This window comes from Arabidopsis lyrata, assembly GCF_000004255.2.
Source record: "Arabidopsis lyrata subsp. lyrata unplaced genomic scaffold ARALYscaffold_3, whole genome shotgun sequence".
In the NCBI taxonomy this organism is placed as follows: domain Eukaryota; kingdom Viridiplantae; phylum Streptophyta; class Magnoliopsida; order Brassicales; family Brassicaceae; genus Arabidopsis; species Arabidopsis lyrata.
The window spans coordinates 15224518-15243457 of NW_003302553.1; the positions used below are offsets into that span (position 1 = coordinate 15224518).

General features: G+C 36.9%; 3 protein-coding genes across 4 annotated transcripts; 2 read left to right on the forward strand and 1 right to left on the reverse strand.

Moving 5' to 3' along the window:
- Positions 1-6461: 6461 nt before the first annotated feature.
- Positions 6462-8203, reverse strand: LOC9321902. 2 transcript variants are annotated; one of them, XM_021030394.1, is made up of 4 exons: positions 7900-8203; positions 7734-7817; positions 6757-6825; positions 6462-6683 (listed from the first exon to the last, which is right to left on the reverse strand). In XM_021030394.1, the coding sequence occupies exons 1-4, from the start codon at positions 7941-7943 to the stop codon at positions 6506-6508; spliced, it is 375 nt and encodes a 124-aa protein (XP_020886053.1). In that variant the 5' UTR covers positions 7944-8203; the 3' UTR covers positions 6462-6505. The 2 variants fall into 2 exon arrangements, with proteins under 2 accessions (XP_020886053.1, XP_020886052.1); XM_021030393.1 differs by having other exon boundaries at positions 6757-6858; positions 7900-8200.
- Positions 8204-15478: 7275 nt separating this feature from the next.
- Positions 15479-16198, forward strand: LOC9321903 (mediator of RNA polymerase II transcription subunit 29). Its single transcript, XM_002883719.2, has one exon. It carries the CDS (start codon positions 15479-15481, stop codon positions 16196-16198), a length of 720 nt encoding a protein of 239 aa, XP_002883765.1.
- A 739-nt stretch (positions 16199-16937) lies between these two features.
- Positions 16938-18273, forward strand: LOC110230351. Its single transcript, XM_021032986.1, has 3 exons — positions 16938-17036; positions 17105-17329; positions 17404-18273. Exons 1-3 carry the CDS (start codon positions 16959-16961, stop codon positions 17827-17829), a joined length of 729 nt encoding a protein of 242 aa, XP_020888645.1. The 5' UTR covers positions 16938-16958; the 3' UTR covers positions 17830-18273.
- Positions 18274-18940: the final 667 nt, after the last annotated feature.

The following is an 18940-nucleotide window of genomic DNA, read 5'->3' on the forward strand; positions in this document are numbered from 1 at the left end:
TTGTTTTTACGACGCTATAACATTCAGTGTCACTACAAGAAATAATACAAAAGAAGTCGGTTTATTAAAGTCGGTTTATCAAGTGACGTGAAAAGTAAAAGTTGGAAGGAAATTAATGTCATTTGTATAACCGACGTTAACTTAACAGTTCTTATTAATTAATAAAATAAGTAGGCTTGACGTAAAATGAAAAAAAGTCTGTTTTGTGAATCCTTTGGCTCACTCTCTCGAGAGAAATCATCTCATAACTTCCTTTTGGGAAACACCAAACCTCTTATATCCCTTTTTTGTCTACATATCCCCTTCTCAATTAATGAAATGTAGCTTGACCATTTTACCCTCTCTTTATTTATTAGTATTGTAATTGATTTATTTGAATTTTAATTAAAAAAAAAAAAATCGAAACCTAGAAAAAAAAACAAAAACAACGGTAGCTCTCTTCTCGAGCTTGAGCTCCACCTCCGGCGAGCTGCATTGTTGTCGTTTCTTCCGTTCTGGCGAGCTTCCGGCGAGCTGCGGTGAGACAGGTTAGTTCTTTTAGTTGCATAGAGCTTGAAATAGAAGCTTAGGATTTAAACAATGAGATTCAATTCAATTAGATTTGGGTAATTGTGTTTGGGTATGCACATTGGAAGTTTATGCATAATTTCTGGGTCGAATAGGTCTGTAAATGAGTAAGAAATGGATTATAGCAACTGAATCATAGTGAATTGTAGTTTTGAACCCGAAACCATTCGATTTGAGTTATTGTCGCGAAAGTACAACTGGTAGAACTGGGTAGAAATGAACCTGAATCTATTGAAAAATATATATGTAGTATTACTAGTATAACTAGTATTACCCAGATGTATGTAGTATGACTAGTTACACTAGTATTACCCTTTTACATGTAGTATGACTAGTTACACTAGTATTACCCAGATGTATGTAGTATGACTAGTTACACTAGTGTTACCCATATATATGTAGTATCATCAGTTACACTAGTATTACCCATTTACATGTAGTATGACTAGTTATACTAGTATTACCCAGAATTGTAGTACAACTAGTACAACTAGTATAACTGACAGAGTTTTTGTATTGTTTTTGTAGGATACAATGATGGAGAACGTGAACATATATTTTAAATGCAAAGGTAGCATGTATAGCTTGATGATGAATACATCAGGGGGGGAAATAACTATCTCCATGTTAGAAGGTAGGATATGCACGAAGCTTGGATTAGATGAAAGTAAGGTTAAATTGCAAATGAGGTACAATGCAGTGTTGTTGGGACCAATTGAAGAGATTTACATCAGTGATGATGAGGACGTAAGTGTCTATATATCTTCAGGTGAAAATAACCGTAGATATGTTTTGAATGTGGACGTCATCACTCCACCAGAATTGCCCGAGCAACTATCGAGAGCGGAGCTCCTCAATAAAAGTTCTGTTGGTAAGAACTATGCAGAATTGGATTCAAATGATGATGAAATGAGAGATAGTGCTGCCATCGTTTTGTGAGAATGCGATGAACAAGGAACATAACCAAATGAGGCAATAATGGAGGTTGATGATACTCAAGATCCTGAGGTTGGATCATGTGATGTATTCTCTGGTTTTGTAAAACTTGGTTTCGTAATGGTACAACTATGTATGTCTTTGATTTCGTGTTTTTATGTATTCTTTGGTTTTGTAAAACTTGGTAAAACTTGGTTTCGTAATGGTACAACTATGTATGTCTTTGATTTTGTAAAACTTGGTTAAACTTGATTTGGTATAACTACGAAGAAATTAACAAATCTTCATAAATTCAAAATTATATCATAATGCTTGTTGTAATGAAATAGACAACTTAGTGTTACATAATCAAATTAGTGGTTTGTAATCACAATTTGGTAAATAAAATTTTCAAAAATCTTACACATTTGAACTTTCTACATGAAAGTTCTTATACTTTTAAGATGTCTTTCTTTTGAATATCCATGGTGAATGTCGAAAGTCTGAAAAATCAACATTTTACAAATATTATTGAATGAATATGTTTGGAATTTACCACATATACATAAAATTATGTGTACAACTAATAAAAATTAATATTAATCCAAGAATAACTAATTATATAGAAAAACCCCAAAAGTCCAACTGTGTGTAAGCGAGTACAACTTGTAAACTTGGAAAAACTGTGTATATTTGACGGCGCCATGTGTACAAATGACGGCGCACACGTGTACAAATGACGGCGCACACGTGAATAAAACAGGCCCCACGTGTCCCAAAATTGAAATTTTTCCATTTTTTTTGGGTTTTCTCCCAAATTTGACGGCGCACATGTGTAAATTTGATTCACACATGTGTAAATTTGACAGTGCCAATAGTTTTACCTAGTAATACCAGTAGTATAAATAAAAAAACAAAACCAACATAGTTTTACCTAGTATTACCAATTGTACAAATCTAAACAACAACCATAAGACAAAGATATAGTGAAGAAGGCATATCATACAACGCTCTTAGAAAATATGACTCCATGGACGTAGCATCTTATTCAGTCTTTGTGTGCCCAATAACAATGCTAGTTAAGAAGTAGAGGACTGTGTAAAAAAAAAAAAAAGTCAAAATTTTCTCTCAAATGGCTCCACGGACATAGCATCTTCTCTAGTCATTTCGAACATTCGATTTTGGGTAAGCTTTTAACATGGAGAGAGTTATCTTCTCCCCTGATGTCTTCATCATCAAGCTATACATGCGACCTTGGCATTTGAAATATTCTTCTTCACCTCCAGCTACCATGATACTATCAATTTCATGTGGAATATGACTCCATGGACGTATCATATTCTCTAGTCTTTGTTGCCCAATAACAATGCTAAATAAGTAGAGGACCGTGTGGAATAAATTAAAAAGTCGAAATTTTCTCCCAAATGGCTCCACGGACGTAGCATATTCTCCAGTCATTTCGAACATTTGATTTTGGGGAATCAACAATTAATTATTGTTATACTTTCTTCATAAGTTTCTCAAAAGACTGATAATTATACCTAGTTGTACCAGCATTACAAATAAAATCCGACTAGTTTTATCTAGTTATACCAATACTATGACAGGGTTATCTTCTCCCCTGATGTCTTCATCATCAAGATATTCATGCGACCTTCGCATTTGAAATATATGATCACGTTCTCCCTCATTGTATCCTGCCAAAACAATACAAAAACTCTGTTAGTAATACTAGTTTTACTAGTTCTACTACATTTGTAGTAATACTAGTGTAACTTGTCATATTACATATATTTGGGTAATACTAGTGTAACTAGTCATACTACATATATTTGAGTAATACTAGTGTAACTAGTCATACTATATATATCTGGGTAATACTAGTGTAACTAGTCATAGTTATACCTTTGTATTACCAGTATTACTGATAATAGTAATACCCTTGTATTACCAGTATTACCCAATTCTACATGTATATCACACACAATAGTATTCCCTGTTCTACCAGTTTTACCAAGATACCTTAGTATTTCCCTGTTCTACCAGTTTTACCCAGATATCCAAATAATGTTACCCTATTATACCAGCATTACCCAATTCAAATACTTACCATCTCCGCCGCATTTTTCACTCGATTTCCATCTGCTATCTCATCCTCGATACTCTCATCAGAGGAGGAGTCCAACAAGGTTGTACTACTACCACTAGTCTCTCCTCCGTCTTCGCCATTCCCTTGACCTTCTTCGTTCTCTTCTTCTTCGTTCTCTTCTTCCTCATTCCCATACTCTTCTTCCTCATTCTCTTCTTCATCTGCCTCGACAACCGGACTTAACATTGAAACTTCTTCTTCAACTCCTTCTCCTCCCTCAATTGGCTTCTTTAACTCCGTCGGGGATGGCTGCAAACTCGTTGCTCCTCCATCTTCTTCCCTTACTTCTTTTCATCGATCTGGAGCATACGTTCCCCTCTTCCTCTTTCTCCCAGCCATAATCGACAACAAGGATTTCTCGAAGATAAAACAGAGATTTAAAGGGAGAGAATTGGCAACGAAATCGAGAGATATATGAAGTTGAAATCGAGAAATCGTGGAGATAACGGTTGTCTCTTTTGAATTTCTTAACTATTGAAGACGAATTGAATGTCCACGTCGTGGAAAGAGGAAAGAAAACGAAAACGCAGAAAACGGAGAGATAATGGTCGTGAGAGAAGTTGGCTCGTTGAGAGGAGTTAGGGTTCGTGGGTTTTCGGGTTAGATCCAAAATCAGTTTGGTTGGATGGATAAAACCCAGGTTTAATGTGTAGTTTTAGTATTTTAGCTAGGGTAATATTGTAACTTCCGGCATTTTCGATTTAAAATTAAATACAATTTTTATTCTGTTTTTAACGGGGAGATATGGGGTTAGAGTTTGTCAAAAGGGGACTCCCCAGACGATTTCTCCTCTCTCTCGAGAAGAACACACGACGGCGATGACAACTCCGATCTCTGGAAAACTCGAGACTCAAGTCGATTCTCCGATTCAAAATCGTTACTCTCTTGTTACTGAAATCAGATCCAACTACGGTACGATCGCTCAATTCTAGAGGTTTTCCTTTTCCCGTCCTTGAGATTTATCTTCTCCAATCGCTCGAGATCGAGAATGTTTGTATGGTAGAATTTCTTGCGATTTGTTTTTTTCTGATTCAATAACATGATTAGTATAAGAATTTCCCAATTCCATTAGAGGATGCGACGGATTTTGAAGAGTTTCTGGTCAGGATTTGCCGATGTATCTCTAATTCCAGATATGATAAGGTGAGTTTTTTACCAGATTTCATTTTCATTGAAGAAATTATGGTGAATTTGATCTTTGATTGCTGATTTTTATTGTTTTTGTGATGAATTGTGGATGCATGTAAGTCCTTAACAAATTTAGTTCCAGTTCTCATTGGACTTAGTATTGTAACACTAGTAATTAAGTGAAAGATATTGTCCATGCTTCTCTTCTAGAAATTAGAGTGTTTTGAAGTTTAATTTCAGTTTACCATTGATCTCTGTTGTTAAGCTTCGACCATGTTTACGCTTATAAGAATTTCTTATATCAGTGCTCACGTTATCTCTCTCTTTATTTCATTCTCTTTTATTTGCTGATATATTTTCTTTGTACTTTGATGTATGTAATTTAGGCCAAATTGGATGACAAAACATCATTGTGTCAAGCAATACAAAGACTGCAATTTGAACAGAACCAAAGAGTAATTTGAGTTCATGGATTTCACTTAAAGCTGGTATGTTCTTCACATGCTTTACATACATTTGAACTTGATCCTAATATACCCTTTCTCTTGAACAAGTTGAGGTAAGAATGCTGTAGAGATTGATTTAACTTGGTTTCATCATGTTTTTAAGTTTGTTAGTGATTTGTCAGCTGTTAGAGATCTTCTAGATCGAAACACAAGAACCCATCTTAAATTCCTCGCTATTAGTACTATGTCATTCTTCTTTTGGGATGTTTATGTGTATGAGTTGATATTTTGAGTAATCTGTTCATCTTTAGTTCTTTAGAACAATGACAATAAAATCTGATAACCCTCTGTTTCTTTCTATAGAATGGGCACTTTTAGTCTGTAAGGAGAAGAAAGATCCTTCAACACTCTCTGTCCAAGATTGCTCTGGCTTCCTAAATCTTTGGTACGTTCTTGTTGCGTTATAGATGACATAACAATCAATCTTCTTCCTTTAGCTAGAGTGTTTTTAAGTTCATCGGGTTTGTGTTCTTTAAGAATAGTTACATATATATGTATGTATATTCAGTATGTTCTCTGGTTTAACGCATTTACTGTAGAAAGGCGATTATGACTACAAAACTCTATAGTTATTATGTTCAGGCACAATTTTGTGTTCATTGCTGAAAGGATCTACCATCTATTGGAGGAGAAGAGCGTAGAGGACAAGTAAAGCAACAAATGTTGTCCAGACAAGTGTGACAGAAGTTGTGGTTCAAAGTTTTGAAGATAAGGCCAGAAGAAAAAGTTTTGAAGGTGTGAGTATATAGTAGAAATATTGTGGATATTTTAACATGACACATTTGTATATTTACAGTGGAATTTTAAGTTTTATCAATAGAAATTTTGTATGGCTCACTATAGTTTCAAAATGTTTGTTTATGCAATTTTTATTTAATAAGTAATTAGTATAATGCCAATAAAAAGGAAATTAAAAACACAGCATCGGTTCCAAAAACGACAAAAGGCAAAATATCACCGTCGTTAATATTTAGAAAACCTACGTAATTTATCTGACGTTATATATAGCGTCGGTTTATGAAACGATGTAAAAAAAATTAACGTCGGACCTTATTACGACGGTCGGCAAAGCAACGCTAATATATTGAAGACAGTTGTTAGAGTTAATAAAAAGTGACGTTAAACCCCATGTTATGACTCTTATTTTATGCAGTTGTACTTATATAAACATCCAAAAGATATAACATCATTTCATAAACCAAACATCAATTCATATATAACATAAGTCTTAGTCCAATAGTTAAACTAATATCCTTACTTCTATATATATACTACTTTTGTAATGGTAAACATTACATGAAGATATAAAGAAGCCTGTAAGAGGTCGTTTGAAAATGTTTAAGGTAGAAGAGCTCTTCTTCGTATCCTTTGCCTTTCGAAGTCTTTTTGGCTTATGTTCATCAAATGTCGACGTATTCCTGAAAAACATAAACAATACATTGATATAGAAACAATACATTCAAGTCAGAGGTAAGGCAAAACCAGTTTTACTTCTCTCCAAGTTTCTTCTTAGCCTCAGTCCGTGTCTCAACAACTTGAGCTTCTGAACAACAACAAGAACTAAATCCACAGACCACAGAGATTATGAGAACACTGAAAACACAAAATATAGTAAGGAGGTTAAAAGACAAAGAGATGAAATATAGGAAGCTTTTGCTCTAAAAAGAAGCTTTTCTCTTTTGGCTTCTGGATATTGAAGAACCTAGATAAAAAAAAAAAACTACAAACAAATAGACGGAACTGTGGCCACAACACACATATGAATCAATAACCAAAGGAGACATGCACATAGTGACAAAAACTCATGTTTAAAGATGAAAGTAACATAGCTAATGAACAAATTTATAAAGAATGTTTTTCATTACTTAACCAAAGAGATTTACAGAGAATATATATAGAGGTATACAACAAGTTATAGGTCCTACAAAGAAGGAAACAACTAGGAAACGGATGTCGTGGAGTAGTTAAATGAGATATCCCATTTTGTGAAAGGAATGAGGCAAGAGCAACAAACTCAACACAAAACTCAAACAATCCATAGATTAGATTAGCCAAACTGCAATTAGAACAGCAAACAAAAAGACAAAAGTTTTTCCAAAACAAACATATAAATAATTGACACAAAGAGACACGTAAAAGGTTCATGTCTAAAGATGAGATTTTGGAAGAATTTAACAAAGCTAATGGGTCAACTAACACATTAAAAGATTGAGAATTTGAGTGTTTAGTTCCTAATAGCCCAATGAGGCAAAATCCCATTAATCAAGTTCTTAATAGCAATGGCCTTACCAATAAGTTCTTGAATATCAGACCCAATCAAAAAAAATTCAGCCATAACCCACAAAACCATTCTCGCCCAAGTCGGATACCCATCACAACAAAGCTCAGCTAAGTCAAGACCCGTCGCAACACCAAGCAACGCTGATAAGAGATTAAGAGCTAAACCATAAGTGATATCTAAAAATTACCTTAATCTGTTGGTAGAGCTCAGACATTTGAAAAAGAATGGTGCGAAGCTTGCTTCAATGGCAAAATAACAGCGGGGATTTCCTCTACAAGATTTCCAAGCCGCATGCGCTATCAATTTCGTTAGAGATGAAATCATAAACACAAAATTAGAAAAACCCTAGATACCCTTTCAAAACCACCAGAGACGGCGCATAGATCGAGAACGACATGGGAATAGAGGAGGAAAGAGCACGGGCATCAAGCTGTGAAATGGCTGGAGGCAGTCGATCCGATTGAAGCCATCACCGGAAAATACAAGCTGCATCTCTTGAAATCGATCTCGATTTGTCGGGTACACGGACGGAGGAGGCGGCTGGTCTCGCCGGAAGAAATAGCTGAGATGAGTGACAAGGTGGACCTGAGTGATGAGAGAACTTTCTTAGAGAAGAAGAGACGACTTTTGGGGAAAAATGTCGAAAAATGCGCGAATTTTCAAATTTGGAACAAGAAAAACATGAACTTTCGAAATATCATTTAAATCATAAAGTTTAGTTTGACTTTTGATAAAATGGTTAAGTTTTCGTTGACTTGGCTATTTCGGGCATATCGTTAAATTTCTGTTAACGAGACCCTGATGGGGTTAACTTTCCGTTAGAAATATCCGTTGAATCGAAACGACGTCGTTTTGAATTGATGTGATATTTATAGTTAGATTGGAAGTATATATTAAAAAAACGTTTTTATAAAATTATAAGAACAATTCAAAACGATGTCGTTTCAATTCAACGGAGATTTCTAACGGAAAGTTAACCCCGCCATCTTCTCGTTCACGGAAATTTAACGACATGTCCAAAAGGCCAGGTCAACGAAAACTTAACCATTTTATCAAAAGTCAAACTAAACTTTATGATTTAAATGACATTTCGAAAGTTCATGCTTTTTTTGTCCCAAATTTGAAAGTTCGCGCATTTTCCGACATTTTTCTCTTTTTTTTTGTCTTCGATGAATTAAGGGTTATGAATTATGACTTGAGGTTTTTTTTTTTCTTTTAAGTTATGGGCGCTAAATCTATAATTTTAGGTAAATGTTGGCGGTCATAAGTGATTTTAGCTTTCTACTTCGTTAATTTTGTGCTTAGCAATTATGAAAATGAGCTATCGTCATGTGTTATCAATGTTCATTTTTCTTGTAGTGAAACCTGATTGTATAATTTCCTTAATAATTTTTCTATTTTAAAATTTTTTTTTTGTACAATTACTAACTTAGAAATAAAAAGTTAAGTATAATTTTACAATTTTGATTTTGATAGAAAATATACGTATAATTTCTTTATATATACGTATAGTTTTTTTACTATGATCTAACTGTTTAAATATATAATATTTATATAATTATCTTTTAACCATTTTTAAGTTGTTTAAAACAAAATGTTTGGTTTCTAGGTGGCAAAATCTCTTATGGAAATATAGGAACAATTTCCTTATAATTAGTTGTTTACATTTTAAAACTGTTTCCATTTATAATTTTCTTATAATTATCTTTTTACCTTTTTATTAATTAGAAAGGAAAAATTATTTGATACATGGCAAAATCTGAGATCAAAATATTTGACACGTGTCATGATATAAGATTGGAACCAATCCAACTTATGATCATTCAATGATCAAGAGATTCCAAGCTTAATCCCGCGGAAGGATGGAAACGACGTGGAGATAGAATGATTGACTCGCTCAATCAATGGGTTAATCGACTCACTCGATCAATGAACGAAAGAAGGTTGTTGAACTTATCAACAATCTTGATCCGCAGATTGAAATAGGCCTAAGAGACTCAAACTTTGACAAGAAGAAAATGTTCTTATTACTTTAATATGATCAAGGATGTTTTTACAATGAGGAATGAGCTGAGCTTTTATAGAGCTCTTACACAACGGTTATGAAGTCTAAAACAAGAATAAAATCGCAAAATTAAATGACAAAGTAGCCGTTGGAGATTTAATGAGAAAATCGTCCAAGTAAGAAAATAGCCGTTGGTCTTCAGCCTGGAAAGCTTGGGCGTGTATAGGTGGCTCCTTGGGACGTTTAGGTTCACTGCATTAAGTTGGAGAAGGCGCATAAGTGATTGGGGAAAGATCTGTTTTGCATTGATGCCTCTCGTGTCCGAATAAGGCAAACTCGGCTCCGGATATGGAAAGTGAAGGTGTGGAAGGATCCGCCTGATCCTGTGTGTCTTGGTGCACCTTAGAGTGTTGTAGGAGGCTTCTAGAAGTAGAAAAACGTCTCCTGGGCGCCAATGATACGTTTGGAGTCTCCTAACCCCGCAAGAGTCCAAATAAGGCAAGCTGAGAATCATCTGGTTTAGAAAATTAATATCTTCATGTATGTCCAAATCGGGCATGCTGGGAAATTGAATAACTCGTTCGTGTGAACTCCTTTTGGGCTGATTCTTCTTCGAGGTGCTCGGTATTTGAGCTGAGAATGTATTCCAAGTATTCTCTGGGACGGAGGACATGATCTTGGACTTCGTCTGGACTGAACAAGGCTCAGGGGTCTTCTCGGGTAGGCTGAATCTGGTTTGGCCCGAAGTTGTAGATAAAACTTTGTTAAAAATCCCACTTGGCTGCTCCTGGGTTGTTGTTTCTCGCCCATAATCTTCTCCATGGTTGGTTCTTGGGTTGATGACCGCATCATGTCACGATCTCGTGAGTTACTAACTTTGAAACCCTTCTTATATATTAAAGGAGAAGTCAAAAGTGCTCATGTTCGCTCTCACCCCCCCCCCCCTTTAATGAGATTAAATTAGTTAAATTGCCAAATTATTTATAATAAAAAAAACCCGAGGTTTAAAAATTTTAATATCTCGGATTTGTTTGGTCGTCGTATAGAAACCCTAATCTGACTATTGGGCTTATTTTCTGTCTAAAAAATGGCCCGGTATAATTTACACCGTCATATGTGAACCCCTAAAACTTTATGTTAGAAATCCCTATAAATATAGGAGGTCTCCCTAGAAACTCAAACATCACGGTTTGATTTTTATGCATAGCCATTATGGTTTATAGTGTTTTTTGTACCTCAAAATTGGTCCTTTCTATGATGCGTCATCATCGATATTTTGTTCTCCTTTTTATGTTATGGTCACTTGGAAAGTAAGATCTCATAGATCTTTGCCAATTGTTGATGAGTTTTTTAAACGAGGTTTATAGTTTGATCTATTACAGCTTTTGGTTTTCGTAGTTGTTTGGTTTAATATGCGAGAGTATTCTCATGTTTTGATTAGCACCTTTTTCTTTGATTAGGTACAAAACAATCTCAGGTGTGTCTCTAATCTTGTTTGATCTATGCGTATAAAAAACAAAAAAAATCTTATATTGATTTCTTTTTCTGTTTTGTGACTATATAGATACGATCATTGATAGTAGAATTTTTTTTTAGTTTCTCAATTCCTATAGCACTATCATGTCATTGTAGTACTTATGGTTATCAACCCATTTTAAGTGTGATGCAAACAGATGAGATGTGATCAGGAGTCACTAAGTCAAGCCAAGCAGAAATGAGTTTGGTTTTTTAACAGTTCTAAATGATCATGTAGAAAACAGTAAAATTGCAGAAATGGACTGCTATACTCGATCACACCGTCTCACTGCCAAAAGGGAGGGTGTGATCGAGTAAACCAGTGGTCACAGAGAAACATTGTTAAAACTTAAGCAACAAGTAACAAAGTAAACGAATAATCAAGTAAATGAACAGATTAATCAAATAGACGAGAAATTCCTAAGGATAAGGTAATCGAATGGAGTGGTATCCGTAGCCTATTCAGATGGTTAACAAAACGCAATCAAGTTATCCCTAGACAACAGGTTCAACAACAGATCAATTCACTACTATGATAGAAATCCTCAAGCAAAGCTAGCCTAGACTAATTCCCAGTAACGGAATCTAACTATGCAGGCAATACGATTCAACCTATTAAAGTCGATAAATGCTCTAGACGGCCAATCCCTTGGGATAGAGAAGAAAATCTCTAGAACTAGTAAATCAAGCATTCTATCAAACACCTTCTGGGTGCGGGAATGGTTTAGATCAGATTCTAGTTGATCAGACAGAAATAAGCAGTAAACACAACTAGTCCAGAAGGGATTCAATCAATTCTAGCACTTAACCATCTAAAAGACTATATATCCCACAACCCTTCTATTCCATCCTTAAGAACTCTAGGCCACTACTCAAAGACATGAACACGAATAGCAAAGAAAATTGCATAACTAAAAAAATCAAGAGAAGAGAAACAGAGTGATAGAAGAAATCAAATGCCGAATCTGAATAACTTGGAAGTAACTCGAACTACAAAGTTGCAGAAACAAAGCGGCGAAAGACTTAGGTAAGATAGAGTAAAAACTAGGTAAAAACTGAGATATCTCGGGACAAACCCTTGATATGTCTATATTTTACTAGTTTTTACCATGCATTTACATCTCATTTAGTCTAGTTTCATGTCTTTAAAACTGAGTTTGCATCATTTAGCTTCACTTTCAGCATTTAGGATCATTCTACATCTCTGTTGCATACATTCTTGCATTTTGGAGTTGTATCAGGTGTTTTTAGGTACTAAAGGGCTGTGGAGGAGTATGTACTCGAGTACCCACTCGAGTACCTACTCGAGTTCACCTGATAGCATCACCAGAGCAGACTGTATGAAGAATGGAACAACCTACTCGAGTACCCACTCGAGTACCTACTCGAGCAGAACCAGAGCAACCTACTCGACGAGTGCTAGAGAAGAGTACTCGAGCAGCTTCATGGAGACTAGACCAACCTATTCGACTAACCTACTCGAACAGGACCTGAGAGACTTAACCGAGCAAGATGCAACCTTTGAAGAATAGACTACTCGACCAAGCCACTCGAGTACCAACTCGAGTAGACCTTAAACCAACTTTTTATTTTGTCGTTTTGTGTACTAGGGTTTTCTACTTTTGCTATAAATAGACCTCTTAGGGCTTTGCCCAAAGGATCTCGTTTTTAGCCTCTGAACAATATTTTCTACAAACTTTTGTAATCCAAATTACTTTTGATCCTTTGAGTTTTTGCAATTATTTTCTTCTTCAAAGTTGTTTATCTTGCCTTGATCTATAACATATGAAGTTTTTATTGATTTCTGGGTTCGTGCAAATTTCTGGGTTTGTGTTCTTGAGCATGTCTGAGTAGTGGATTAGGGTTCTTGAGGATGGGATAGATTAAGTGTGGAATCCTTAGTTTATTTAGGTGGTTAAGTGTAGAATTGCTTGAATCCCTTCTGGTTTAGTAGTGCCTAATGCTATTTCCTCTCTGATAAATTGGAAGTTGATCTCGGACATTTCCACACCCACAAGGTTTTTGATGAAATGTCTGAACAAACTACTCCAGAGATTTACATACTCTAGCCCAAGATATTGGATGATTAGAATGTTCATTGACTATATTAGATTGAATCTTAATGCCTGCTAGGTTATATTTCATCAATAAGAATTGAGTTTGAAAGTGACTTAGCTTGAGGATCTCTGTCACGAGAGTGGAATGATTTGTATTTGAATCTATTGTCTAGGGATAGCCTGTTTGGATTGTTAATCACCTAAGTAGACTAAAGAGACTGCTATAATCGATTACCCTATCCTCAGGACTGTGGATATAGGATTCACACTCGATTATCTTTAAGTATTTTTGTGGAGAAAAACTCTTGTTAAATCAGGAAATAAATATGAGAATTTGAAAAGGAAAACAACCAAGAAAAGGAGTAAAGAAATTTGACGAAAGATGAAGTGCAAAATGCCTTGCGAAAATAGTAAAGACCGAAAAATGTATTGTATTGTTTAGAAGTAATCAGTAATGAGATTCGTCCTCCCTAAACACATGCGTTTGAGGTTGTTTTTATAGAGAAAACATGATCAATGCGATCATTTACTGCTCATAATCACGTTGATCTGCATTAATCACGTAAGTTACACTTTGACCGAAACGGCTTGAATTTGAACTATCTTGGGCTTCGCGTGGATCTTCCGAACTCTTTCTTGTTGACTCCGAACTCCCGCGTCTTGACGCTGCCGCGAGCCTCGAACAATATTCTCCTCGCTTCGGCCTTTCTCTATGCGAAATGTATGTTGAATAAGAGCGAACTCTGTACTGGTAAAGATCGATTCTCATAACAAAATATCTTTAATTCCAAGAGGATTATTATGTAATAATGACGTGGACAGATCCAAGTGGATCCTACCAAAAATGTGCGGGATCCGACCCCAACAAGGACCTTTTTTTTTTTTTTTTTGCTTATCTCTTTACCTGTTGCTTACTTGCTTATTGCTGTTTAGTATTGATAGTTATTTCTCTTTATGCATGATCACTCATGTTCTGTAGTTTTATCGTTTATGCATGATCGCTTAGGATTGCTAAATAACAAAACAATATCCTGCCTGGCTTGACTTAGTTGTTTCTGAGCATATCTTGATTGTTAGTAAGAGCACCTGATTGGATTGATAACCTCTTATACTGCAATGACATGAAAGTATATTAGGGTAATTGATAGTAATAACCTTAGTATCAATTTGGCGCCGTTGCTTTTTGGGTATCTGCTTGTTACATTCAAGATTTTTGAATTGCTAAGATCAAGTTCTTTCTTTTACTTTGGTTACTAACTTCTCTCTTCAACAGCTTGTTTTTGTGTTCCAGGCACTAGCTCGAGTCCATACTCCAGACGTGCATGCAAACTCTATGCGAACTGTATGTTGAATAAGAGCGAACTCTGTACTGGTAAAGATCGATTCTCATAACAAAATATCTTTAATTCCAAGAGGATTATTATGTAATAATGACGTGGACAGATCTAAGTGGATCCTACCAAAAATGTGCGGGATCCGACCCCAACAAGGACCTTTTTTTTTTTTTTTTTTTGCTTATCTCTTTACCTGTTGCTTACTTGCTTATTACTGTTTAGTATTGATAGTTATTTCTCTTTATGCATGATCACTCATGTTCTGTAGTTTTATCGTTTATGCATGATCGCTTAGGATTGCTAGATAACAAAACAATATCCTGCCTGGCTTGACTTAGTTGTTTCTGAGCATATCTTGATTGTTAGTAAGAGCACCTGATTGGATTGATAACCTCTTATACTGCAATGACATGAAAGTATATTAGGGTAATTGATAGTAAAAACCTTAGTATCAATTTGGCGCCGTTGCTTTTTGGGTATCTGCTTGTTACATTCAAGATTTTTGAATTGCTAAGATCAAGTTCTTTCTTTTACTTTGGTTACTAACTTCTCTCTTCAACTGCTTGTTTCACTACAAGAAAACATGAGATTAGCGACTTAATTCGGCGACTAATTTTGCAGTCGCTACATCTAGTGACCGTTTAGCTACGTTTTGGCGACTAAATATGAACCAAAATACGATAGTCGCTAATTAGTATCTAATATGAGACTGATTTATATTGTCGTTATATAGTCGCTAAATATGGCGAAGGATTAGTTACCGAATATTTAGTCGCCAACTGGAGCGACTCAGTGGCTACGAATTAGCGACTGCGTAATTCTAGTTGGACATTCAAATTGGGCCCAAAAGCCCAACAACCCAGTAACGTTAGCCCATGAGCCCAAGTATGAACGTTTTCTACGTTCTCCCTTCGTAGAAAACCCTAATCCCGTTTTGCTCGCACCCAAATCAAACCCTAGATTCTCTCGATCTAGCGACGAACCCTGATTCTCGACCGAATTGTCTCTCGAATCTCTCTCGATGGCTCCGAAGAGAGGAAGAGGAAGAGGAGGAAGAGGAAGGGCTCCGAAGGTTTCCCCAAATCGACCTGTCGCCAATCGACCCACTGCTTCTGGGACGTCAAATCGAAGACCCAGTACTCTTCCTAGCCAGTATACCTTCACTCCGGCGAATCCTGAAGCCCCAGAGACTCAGCAAAGTCCGGTAAATCCTGTAGCCCTAGAGTCTCAGCCTCCGACTCATAGAGACTATCCTCCTCCGACGCAGCTGTTCCAGTCCGGCGATGATTCTCCTCGAGGCTCTGGGTCGCATCCATTTCGGGAATCTGGATCTACTCAAGTTCGAGGGTCTGGATCTGTTCAAGGACGAGGCTCTGTAGGATCTATTCATCGTCTAGCTTCTCGGTCGAATCAACCTCCTGCGCCGGTTCAACCTCCTGCGCCGGTTCAACCTCCAGCGTCGACTCAGCCTGCAGCGTCAAATCGACAAATACCATCTCGTCAACAAAGACCTTCTCCTCAACCTCGAGCCTCTGTATCGCATCATAGTTCTCAGGCTCAAAACTCACACGAGGAATCTGAAGATGAGGAAGCTGAAGGTGAATCTGAAGAAGATGTGTTGAGGGATTCAACACTCCCAGAAGATGTCCTCGCAGATTTACATGCTACACTTCTCATCCCAGGCCGTGAGAAGTTCACCACCGTCATCTCTCCCAACCTCGAGCCTGAAACCACTTGGTAAACATTTTTAATTTTGATTGTATATAGGTCTGATTGTATATAGATTAGGTAAATAGGTTAGCTTGGTAAACATTTTCAATACTTAAGTAGAGTCTTCTTATTGGTCTGCATGTTTTGGTCTTATAGTCTGTTAGGTTTGCTTGTATATAGGTCTGCTTGTATAGTTTGAGTTAGAGTCTGTTAGTATATAGTATTAGCTTTATTGGTCTGCTTGTATAACTTAAGTAGAGTCTGGTTGTATAATTTGAGTTTGAGTATGTTTGTATTTGATTAGGTCTACTTGTTTATAGATTATGGATGGTATCAAAGCTAACTGGTTTATTTGATTGTAGGTTTGGTAAGGACAATGGAAAGCTAACCCGGAAGATCACTAAATGTTTCACAAACAAGTTTGATGGGCCATATTACAATTGGAGCTGTGTTCCTACTGGTAGAAGAGAAAGATACTTCCTCGAATTCGCGGTAAAATTCTGTCTCCTCTTATACTTATGTAATTACACTTTTGTTTTGTTTTTTGATCACTTACACCAAACTCTACTCTTGTTTTGTAGAAACTACACACCTGGCATCCTTCAGTGACAGGTGTTGTTGAAGCTAAATTCTACAAGATTTGTCAGGTGCGGATGAAAGACATGGTTAGCAAGGCATGTTCAAAACGAGAGAGGCCAAATTGGATCGAGACAAAACTTTGGATAGAGATGTGTGCCTATTGGGACACTAAAGAAGCATTAGCAAAGAGTTCAACCACATCAGCAGCTAGGATGTCTGACCGTAATGGTCTTGGTCCTCACAAGCATGTTGCTGGTCCAAAGTCGTTTTTACAAATAGAGCAAGAGATGGTACATTCTGACCTATTTACTTTGTTTTAGTTTTAGATTACTTAGACCTATATATTTACTTTGTTCAGGAAGTTGAATTGGGAAGACCTCCTACTATTGGTGAAGTTTTCATCAGGACTCATACCAAGAAGGATGGGACTTTTGTGGATAGGAAGGCGCAGGAAGTCCATGAAACATATCTCAAGAACAAGGCAGCTAAGTTGGCTGCCCTTCAAGAGAATGATGAACAAGCAGATGGGACTTCGCGACGATCTGAGCTATCTCAAGAGGAGGATGATGAGATCTTCCTTCAGGTAAATAGTCTGTTATTTATGGTTGCTTTTGTTATGCAGTCTAACTGTGTAATACTCTTTCTTTTGGTATGCAGTCTACTATCACAAACGACAGAGGAGAATACTTTGGTGTTGGCAGCCTCGGGGTTTACATCAACGGGAAGCGCAAGTACCCAGGAAGCAGTTCTTCTTTCACAACACTCCAATCACAGCTTGAGGATGCTAACCGGAAGATTGAGGAACAAGCAGCGCTCCAAGCAGAACGTGAAGCAGAGGCTTTGCGGGTCGCAGCTGAGCAAGCAGCTGAGATCAAGCATTTGGCGATGGTGAAGAAGTATTTGAGCGAGACTGACCCAAAGTTTATGGCCTTCCTCAAGTCTCAATCTGCTGCCACTGATACTACTACTGCTGCCACGACTGCTGCCACTGCTGCTGCCACTGCTGCTGCCACGACTGCTGCCACTGCTGCTGCCACGACTGCTGCTACTACTGCTACTATTCCTACTGCTCAACAACCATAGGTCCCTCCTTCTCTAAACTTTCCCTCCTTCTCTGAACTTGAAAACATTTGTGTTGCTTTGAAAACTTGTGTAAGTTGTTTGGTTACTTGAACTTGGTTCTTATGTTTATGTATGTTTATGTTGTGGTTTATTTTATAATGTTCTTATGTTTTAAATAGAAGTCTTTTTGCTTATAAATTGGTAATAACAATCAAATTAGCAACAATTTATTCTTCCAAAATTAGCATTCTAAGTCGATAATAATCAGTCGCAAAGTAGTATCAATTCAGTTACCAAAACATTTAGAAAATAGTCGCCATGTAGTGACATAACAGTCGCTAGATTCGTCACAAAACAGTCGCCAAAAGAGTCGCAAACTTAGCGACTGTGTGACGACTGAATAGCGACTGCAAATAATGGTCGCCTATTAGTCGCCAAATAGCGACTGTTATGCGACATATTAATTTAGCGACGATTTTGTTACTATTAGTGTAGTCGCTAAATCCATGTTTTCTTGTAGTGTTTTTGTGTTCCAGGCACTAGCTCGAGTCCATACTCCAGACGTGCATGCAAACTCATTCTAAAGGCTCAGACAATCTCATCAGCTACAAAGACAACATCAATCGGTTAGCTCGTGAGTTGAGAGAGCGTAGAGACAGAGACGGATGTGAACAGCACAATCCAGTTGCTATGGAACCACAAGACCAAGACAATTAGGGAGTTGGGATACCAAGGAATATTGGTGCTGGTGATGCACCAAGAAACCATCAACAGCGACAGGGAATCATTCCACCTCCTGTCCAGAATAACAATTTCAAGATCAAGAGTGGATTGATCTCAATGATACAAGGAAACAAGTTTCATGGGTTGCCTATGGAGGATCCCTTAGACCACTTGGATAACTTTGACAAGCTCTGCAGCCTCACCAAGATCAATGGTGTTAGGGAGGACGGTTTCAAGCTGCGCCTATTTCCCTTCTCGCTGGGAGACAAAGCACACCAATGGGAGAAGACACTACCTCCTGACTCCATAGCATCTTGGGACGATTGTAAGAAGGCCTTCTTAGTAAAGTTCTTCTCAAATTCAAGAACTGCAAGGCTAAGAAATGAAATCTCCAGTTTCACCTAGAAAC

Excerpts from the sequence above, each read along its gene's own strand:
- LOC9321903 (XM_002883719.2), top strand. The coding sequence starts at position 15,479 with ATGGCTCCGAAGAGAGGAAGAGGAAGAGGAGGAAGAGGAAGGGCTCCG.
- LOC110230351 (XM_021032986.1), top strand. The coding sequence starts at position 16,959 with ATGTCTGACCGTAATGGTCTTGGTCCTCACAAGCATGTTGCTGGTCCA. Across the intron at positions 17,037-17,104 it reads TACAAATAGAGCAAGAGATG|GAAGTTGAATTGGGAAGACC; the intron begins GTACATTCTGAC and ends TACTTTGTTCAG. Across the intron at positions 17,330-17,403 it reads ATGATGAGATCTTCCTTCAG|TCTACTATCACAAACGACAG; the intron begins GTAAATAGTCTG and ends TTTGGTATGCAG.
- LOC9321902 (XM_021030393.1), bottom strand. The coding sequence starts at position 7,943 with ATGTCGTTCTCGATCTATGCGCCGTCTCTGGTGGTTTTGAAAGG. Across the intron at positions 7,818-7,899 it reads TCTCTGGTGGTTTTGAAAGG|AGGAAATCCCCGCTGTTATT; the intron begins GTATCTAGGGTT and ends GAAATCTTGTAG. Across the intron at positions 6,684-6,756 it reads AAGAAGAAACTTGGAGAGAA|GAATACGTCGACATTTGATG; the intron begins GTAAAACTGGTT and ends TATGTTTTTCAG.